This window comes from Echinops telfairi, unplaced genomic scaffold (genome assembly GCF_000313985.2).
Source record: "Echinops telfairi isolate 266 unplaced genomic scaffold, ASM31398v2 ScPeMD7_7;HRSCAF=31, whole genome shotgun sequence".
Classification (NCBI taxonomy): Eukaryota; Metazoa; Chordata; class Mammalia; order Afrosoricida; family Tenrecidae; genus Echinops; species Echinops telfairi.
Window position 1 is genome coordinate 1232323 of NW_022103904.1, and position 9005 is coordinate 1241327.

A 9005-nucleotide genomic window follows, 5' to 3' on the forward strand; every position below is an offset into this window, starting at 1 on the left:
GGTAAGCAGCTATCCCTTGAAATGTTACCTTTGTCATTATATGTACACATTTTAGAGAAAATTCACGGATATGTTTTCTCAATCTTCTGTTCTATCTAATCAATTCCTATGCCAACAGCACATTCCTAACTTTATGATACATTTTCATGTGAGATATTCAAAATAAGTTCTCTCATCCACACCTATTTTCTTTTAGCTATGTACCCTGTGAGAAATTTAATCCTTTCCCATGAAATATTCAATTTGGACTTTTAAATCAGCTTACCAAGGTTTCAGACTATCAAAGACCCAGACGGTAACTCTCTGAGCAAGGAAAGAGTTCTGAAAATACCGTGAAGACGTAAACAATCCTTCCAAACATAGTTTGTGCACATGATGGATGTGCACCATGGGAAGGATGAACAAATAGCTCCTAAGACTGTTTACCGTAATTGTTCGTTTTTTATTAAAAAAATTACAGGAAGTGATTTCCAGCATATCTCATTTTAAAAAAGTACTGCCTGTATCAAACATTATCACTGTTAATTCCACATGAGAGCTGCCTTTTTTAAATGGTACTAATTCCAATTATGTGATACATGCCCTTAAAATAGAAAGATTCCATTAATTTATTCAAATTTCAAAATTAAGATTATTGAGTTTATTGCTTTATGGCTGGGCAGAATGCTACTAGCACATTTTAGGTAAATAATATTCCTTGTTAAAAACTATGAGGTCATTCTGTTTAAAATTTTACAATAATTCACAGAAAATAATCTAATCAAATTACACTGAAGGGCCTAGCCTACTAACCATAGACATTCATATGTGAAGCAGCTCTTTAAAGAAATAAGACACACAAACAGGTCTGTCTTGGCATAATGTACATAATTAAAACAAGTGAAACCTGGAAAGCCAGGATTGTTATACTATCTTCTGTTAGAATCTTGAAAATAATAATAATAATAATAATAATAATCACACATTTAGTAGTCCATTTGTGCTTAAAATATTCATATGCATGAGAAGCTTAAAGAAAAAACACTTCTGTACATGATCAAAAGAAAGTTATAAATTTTTTTGAAATTGCACTGTTATTTAAAACACTTTCCTAAAGTCAAACCCTCCTTTGCGGCTGGCACAGTTTTTCAGGGCTAATTGGCAACTTGGGGAGGCCCTTCTGGTATCAGTGAAGTAAAGAAGGTCGTGATAAAAGACCACGCTGAAGCCATCAGTCCAGGCCTTTGAATTGCACTGCCGCCTTCCCCGGCATCTTCCCCACTCTCGTCTTCAAGCCCGTCATCCATAAGACGCTCCTTGCAAACGAAACAAGAAACATACTCCTAAGTATGAACTCATGATACAAAGGAGAATTCAGTTCTTCTTCAGTTGGAAAGAGACAAGCGCCAATATAATAAAATAAATCTCAACATATGCATAATTTTTTCAAAAGTTACTTTTAGGGAGGATAATGTCAATCTTTCCTATTGAACTCTAATACATGACTAATGCACATGGCTAAAGCCATGTCACAACTTATAACTTATTTTTTTCTTCATGTGCCACTCCACAAATGGAACATGTGGGAGACCATGATTTATTATTATTTTCAGTCTCATATAGTCCTGAAGAAACATCCATGTTTAAAATATACAAAGACCTCATGAACATACCATTTCTTCTAGCTCTAGGTTATTTGCATTTTGCCCATCATTATGACCATCAGCGTGATTGTTGGCAGCCTGGTGCTGACCTCCTTCTTGCCTAAAAGGAAACCATCCGGCTTGATGTCTATTCAAAAAAAGAAAGAGAAAAGTCACAATTGTTTTTATTGGAAACATTCTGAAGCATAAGTATCCTAGAAGAGAAAAAGTGATTATAAGAAATTATTAGAAAAAAATAATTATAAATAAAAAAACTACAATCTCTTACTTCAGGTCAAAAAGCTCTCTCTCTCTCTCAAAACAATGACAGCAAAACAGAAACTAATTCAAGTCATACAGACTGCATGAGTCCACTGTGCTGTTTTAAGCTGCATGAGAAGTCATAAAAACCTTATATTCAAATTTTTCAAAATTCAAATATTTCTTTGCCATTTACTTACATAAAATATCTGACCCATCCCCATATGACTTACTGTTGGTAACTACTATTGAAAAATTGGGCATCCTTCTATGGGAGTCCATCATATACCTTCTCATGGTTTATGAAACTAACAGAGCACCACTAACAAAATTAACATCTATCAAAGATAGTAAAGGGGGAAAAAAATCTCTACTCCATAACTGATGATACACCTTCTTATTCAACATAGCTTGCCTTGCTCTGGGAATGAGAAATAGGGAAATATGCCAGAGTATCAGAAGTCCTGCATTCTTAACTCAACATCCACTGACAGACAAGACAGATTACATACTAAGCTGCTTTAAGAAAGAAATTTTTTAAAAGCAGTGAAAAAAGTAATGAACATCACTTACAGATACACCAGTAGCATGGCTCCCATTACCATGATAAACCGACTGAAAGAGGAATAGAAGTACACAATGCTAAGGAGAATTGCAGCTCGTGAGAACGTATACATCCAGTCTAGCCAGTCTCGATTGAAGTCTTCCTCGTTTATCACTGGACCTCCCTGGGCATTCATCTGAACATTCTCATTCACGGGCCGGTTTTCTTGAACCACTAGGTTTGGAGCTGGCTGGGGTTCTTCTCCAGGAACGTGTGCCAAATTTAGAGGCTGTGGAGCAGTAGGCTGGGCTGGGTTGGCATTTGTTGTGGCCTGAGCTGAAACTGCAGCTTGACTGAAATAGCCATCAAAATAAATATTAACAAGGGGGGAAAATAATTTTTCATACTATTTTAAAATTTCCTGAAGAGCTAGATTTATTTCTCATAAACCCAATATGGATTGTCACAACTTCTACCCCACACTTTTTAGATAAGCACCAATCCCAATGAACGGTAGAGTACAGATAGATAAAGCGGGTGTAGCTCAGGCCTTGCTTAGCCTGGCTGTCTAAGATGGTGGGAGAGATGGAAGGAGTCAGATAGCCATGGTTGGTTTTTTCCCCCTCTCTCCCCAAATTACCTTATAAGGTAATGGCCATCCAGTCCAAACCGTCTTATTTTCACTGAGTCTTTTTGTTAGTCCACATGGGAAGACTCCCACACCACCATCACCTCCCTCTCAGACCCCTGTTTTGAAAGATTTGTCTGAAAATGTTTATTTATTGACCTCTGTGTCCATTGTTAACTGTAAGTTATTTGTATTCATATTTTAAAATGTTAAATTGACCTCAGATAACAATCCCTCAACCTTCATTCTGACCTTTGAGATTTCCAATTGAGGATCACATATAAAAAGTCCTTCTCAACTTACAAAGGACTATAGTCCTGAGGTTGGCTTGCAACAGGATTGCATGAAGAGTTAGAACATACTTTTCTACAAAAGGTTACCTGCAAAAAAGATATTAAGTCTAGATTTCCGTCAAAAGTATCCAATGAGGAGAGAAAGTTATAGAGCAAGATTGGCCATAAATCAAAAAATGTTGATAAGGGGTACCCAGAGATTCACTTTACTATCTTTTCTACATTTCTATGTCTAATTTACCTATAACAAAAAGCTTAATATTCAGATAGCAAAATAAAAGTTTTCCAGGCTACAAAAGCCTAAACCAGTATACTAATACCTTGTGTTTGTGTAGGGCTTCGTAACCTTTAAAACATTTCCTACCTGATACTCTTGTACATGAGACTGAGTAGCAAGCCACAGTAACACATTCTTATGTCTCAGGGTTCCCATGAGACTTACAAATGAGCTACGGGATGCAATGTACCTAGAGTACTACTGCGCAGAGAGTATCACTCAAAAGACAGCTATCCCAATGGCAACAGACAAGAAAGCATCTAACAGTTTGTGGAAATGGAATTAAAGATCATGAAAATTTTCCAAGAGCTTTGTAAAGCCCTTTAGCACAAAGTAAAAACAGCCTATCTATAGTCAAGGGGCTACAGCAGAGGGCATTAGGTTAGTGTAATGGGGCAAACTAAGAGAAAAGATAGGGTTTTAGATTTCAAAATATAGGCAAATGAGTCACTGGATATATTGAAAGATGAAGAATAACCAATTAGTAGATGTAAACAAGATGAAATGTAGCAAAGTATTAAAAAAGAGAGACAGCCATTGCAGTACAGCAAGGCTGTACCAAGGAAAATATATCAGGAGTAGGATACAAAGAAAAGACAGAAACTAGAGAACATACAAGGGTATGTCAAAAAACACTGCTACTAGAATTCTAGTTCACACATGCATGGGTTTACTACCAACAAAATGTACTGAAACGTATCTCTGTGTCAGTGGAGGGCTGCAAAACAGTTAATACCCTGGTTTTAGTCTCACTGGGGTGCCTTCCCAAAAAGGTCCAAGCCAACAGCGCCTTGCAAGGGCATCTGCTGGGCCAGCTAAATTCAATGTAGAGAAGTCAACTCAAAAGTTAGGCTGATTGTTTCAGGAGAATTCCAAAAGGAGCACCTTAATAGATTTTCTTTTCTTTTTTTTTTAAACAATTTATTGGGGCTCAGGACAATCACAGGCTTATTTAGAAAACATTTTCAGAGAGTTGAAAACTGCATTGGTGAGAAAGAAGGGTAAGGGCAATTAATTGTACCACGGAACTTTTTTCCATCAGGAGAATGCACTTGCTCATTCTTCAAGGGAAGCTACAGATGTCCTATAAGAATTTCACTGGGAAATGCTACCCTATCTACCCTAGAGCCCTGATCTTGTCCTGTCAGATTTTTTTGTTCACCAAACTCTAAGAACATTGAAAAGGAACTTGGTTTGAATCTTCAAGGGTGCCAAAACTGTTGTTTTGACATGCTGCAAATCAAAAAGCACAGAACTTTTTTCTTTTTTTTGGACTTCACATATCACACAATTCAATAGTTCAATCATTTCAGGAAGAACTGTACAACCATTACTACAATAAATTTCAGAATATTTTCTTTCTTGTTTCCTCCATGATTAAATCACTTTTAAAATGAGTTGTGGAATCACCTTGAGTTCTAGGAAAAGCATAGAATTCTTTGGAGAAGGGCCAGAGAGATGGAAACACCACCTCACTTAGTCTACAGACTTAGTGTACAGACTCAGACTTATGTGCTGAGAACCAACAGCTTCACACATTTATATTTTGTAATATAAATGTGTGAAGCTTGTATATTTCATATATAAATCTCTACGATTCTTTTTTTCAGTTAGACTCATATAACTCCTCTTGGTGCAATGGAAGGCGGAATCAAAGCTGACTAAAGCTCAGAGCTTGGGAAATGATCATGAAGACACACAGCAATCCACCACTGTTGAGCGGACTGTCATTCATCATGACCCTGCAGGACAAAACAAAGGTGCCACATTGGTTTCTTTGTAGAAGTAGACTGCTGCATCTTCTGGTGCAGGGCAGCTGGTGCGTTTGAGTAGCCAGCTATTGCTTAGCAGCTAAGTGCTTAACCACTGGGCCACCAGGACTCCTTCAATGAGATTATCACTTGCAAAGATGCCAGGAAGGAGAGTACACATAAGAGAATAGAGAGGTAAATCTGAAATCTACTAGCAATGAATTAGAGATACAAGATGAAGCACAGCAGATAATGAACCAGGAGTCATCCAGAGAGAACTATCATAGGCTGTGGAAGAAAGCAATCCAATAGGCCTGACCAAGGACTGCAGCCTGTTTCCCTACCACATTGTAAACGCCATGAGGCACAGGGTAAATACACAGCTGTCAAACTGTACAAGGAATATTACCACTAAAAACAATGGGGGAAATGAAGCTACTGCAGAACACGACTTTTCTTGCGATCAGAAAGATAAAAAGGATGAGGCAGAGACTAGGATCACAAACACAAGTAAAAGCAATCATGAGAGAAGCTTAGTCAGTCAATGTTGAAAGCACAAGAGGAAAGGCTGAGGAACTAATATGTGCCAAACTGTTCCCATCCCAACCAAATTCAAGAGGTACTCTTGTAATACTGACAGTACAACATGCTCACCTATCCCTGCAGTCATGTGAGCCCCCCTGACAAGACTCTTCTATTTCCTTTGCCATTCAGCACCCTTTCTCTTCATGTGGCTTTGCCTCTTCCAGGGAAACTGTCCTAAATGGTCTCCTCTTAAATACACACACCAAAAAACCCACTGCCATCAAGTCAATTCCAACTCATGGTGACCAACATAGGGTTCTGAGACTTCCTCAAAGAGTGGTGGTGAGTTTGAACCACCAACCTTGCAGTTAATAGCCCAACACCTAGCCCACAGCATCATCAGGACGTCTTTAAGTATAAAACTGTTATATGAAAGAAAGCAGCTGAATATTGTTGAGAAGTACAGCTGGGGTGGGGGAGTGGGGGTTGGGAGGAGTGGCGTTAAGGAGGGGTTAGCTGAGAGTAGTTAGCTGTGGATGTAACCTAGAAACCCTTTTTCCTTTAGCCAAATACTTGAAAACAAAGTATAACTGAGATACTTGAGAATCCTTTTTCTTTTTTTTTTAAATCATTTTATTGGGGGCTCATACAACTCTTATCACAATCCATACATACATCCTGTGTCAAGCACATTTGTACATTTGTTGCCATCATCATTCTCAAAACATTTGCTTTCTACTTGAGCCCTTGATATCAGCTCCTCATTTCCCCACCACTCCCCATGCCTCCCTTCCTCATGAACCCTTGATAATTTATAAATTATTATTTTGTCATATCTTACACTGTCCGAGAGAATCCTTTTTCATACTAATTTTCAGTAACCAATGAATACATAAGCAAATTAAATTCCAAGTCAAGTTACTTAGGATAAAAAAGAAAAGACAGACTGAGCAACTAAAAAGGGGATTCAAAGGAACTTACTATTGCATGTAGTACTGATGAGCATACATCTGCTGCCACCACAGCATCTGCAGTGGACTGAGAGCAGGATATACCGGGATCCCAGCAGCAACTGCTTGCCCAGGAAACTGGTTGTCTACATTTCTACAACAGAGAGAGGGATTTTAATGTTCCGTAAGTTGGAAGCAGGTCCATGCCTAACTTACAAGTTATAAATTACAAGATGTATAAAATATTACGAGAAATACTTATTGGCAACATTCTTCAAATAAGATATTACGACATATATAAAATGATCATGAACTCAAGTACATAGAACACTACTACTTCAGCGCAGTTTTAATGGGAAATAACGCTGTTGCCTAGAAAAAATGTATGCAAATTAAGTTATCTGTTACCTTTGCATGTCAGCACACAAGTCAATAACAGTTCAATACAGTACTGTCCCAAGAACTATTCAACAGAGCCCTAAAATAAACTTCATGACAAAATAGTTTAAGGAATGCAAGAACTAACCAAATGATATTTTCATATTTGTAACACAAGCCTGTACACATTTTAATGATCATTACAAACACCAGCAAAATATTTTTGAAAGAACCAAGATTAGCAGAATGTTTATATGTTGCGATCTTAAAGTAAGTAAAATTACTAGTAAGTCAATAAAACTTCATTAAGAAAGTGTGTTAGACCAGGTTGAGTAGAGAAACAAATCCAGTGACACTCATATATGTAATTGGATATTAAGAAAACATCCAGCCCAGTCCAAAACAATTCCCTAAGTACGATACTAGTCCATAAATCCTTTTTCAGATGCACGCAGTTACATGCAAGGGTAGAGAATTCAGGAAGATGGCGGCCTGTGGGTGCAGTCTTGTGGATCCAATGGCGTGGAAGCATCACAAGTCTCTGGCAGGTCTCAGGAACATGGTTCACCAACAGGAAAGTGAAGCAGAGAGTGAGGGAGGCGGGCCTCCAGCAAGCCATTTATCTCAGTTTCACCTCTAAATGAGGTCATTAAGCTGTGACCTGATTGAGAACCTAAACTGCACCACTACACTTTATGTATCAACTTGACACAACATTGTGTAACTACCACAGAAAGGTAGCAATTAACTACTCTGTGTGTCAGTTTTCTCAGCTATTAATTATTGTAATTATTAAATACCACTATGTTGATTCCTAGTCATAGTGAATTTATATAGAGCATGACGAAACATTGCAGGATTGTACATTATCCTTATAGTCTCTACTATATTTGGGCCCCTTGTTGAAGGTACTGTGTCCATCCATCTATTGAAGGGTTTCCTCTTTTCATTGGCTCTCCTATGTTATTCCAAAATATGTTATGATCAACTCAAATGTCTTTGCATAGTCAATGAAACACAGGTAGATACCTTCCTGGTAATAGCCAAAATCCAACTGGTATCAACAATGACCCTTTCGTTGCAGATCCTCTTCTGAATCTAGCTTGAATTTCTGGCAGTTTCCTCTTAATATACAGCTGAGACTATTTTTTTAATGATCTTCAGCAAAATTTTACTGTCATGTAATATTAAGAAGATGGCTTCATAATTTCTTCCCTCTATTGGATCATTTCTCATTCTAATAAGCAATACAAATCTCTTCTACTCAGTTGGCCAGTTAGCTGTCTTCTAAATTTCTTGGAATCCAGTGAGCACTTCCAGAAATTGCATTCATTTGTTTAAATGTCTCAATTGGTATCTCATCAATGCCTGGGGTGGTCTTGTTTTTAACTAGTTGCCTCTGTGCAACTTGCACTTCCTTCAATACCACCAATTCTTGGTCATATGCTACCCCCTGAAATGGTTGAATGTTAACCAATTTTGTTTGGTGCAATGACTCTGCGTATTTCTCCTATCTTCTTTTGATGCTTCCTGCATCATTCAATATTTTCTCCATAGAATCCTGCAATACTGCAAATCAAGGATTGAATTTTTTTTCTTCAGTTCTTTGGGAAATGCCAAACATGGTCTTACATTGTGGTTTCTAACTCTGCACATATCATTATAATATTTCACTATGCCTTTTGGAGGAGCCGTTTAAACTTTAAATTCTTCCATTAATATTTTTTCCAATTGTTTTTATTACTCTAACATTCGAAAGAAAGTTTCAGAGTCTCT

General features: G+C 37.5%; 1 protein-coding gene across 1 annotated transcript in view; it reads right to left on the bottom strand.

The window, feature by feature from the left end:
- Positions 1–421: 421 nt before the first annotated feature.
- Positions 422–9005, bottom strand: part of HERPUD2 (HERPUD family member 2) — a 55213-nt gene continuing 46629 nt past the window's right edge. Inside the window, exons 5-8 of the mRNA XM_004708018.2 lie at positions 6883–7005; positions 2457–2780; positions 1653–1770; positions 422–1295 (exon numbers count right to left, since the gene is read on the bottom strand). Coding sequence (XP_004708075.1) covers positions 1134–1295; positions 1653–1770; positions 2457–2780; positions 6883–7005 — 727 coding nt within the window. The 3' untranslated portion in view covers positions 422–1133. The remainder of the gene's footprint in view (positions 1296–1652; positions 1771–2456; positions 2781–6882; positions 7006–9005) is intronic.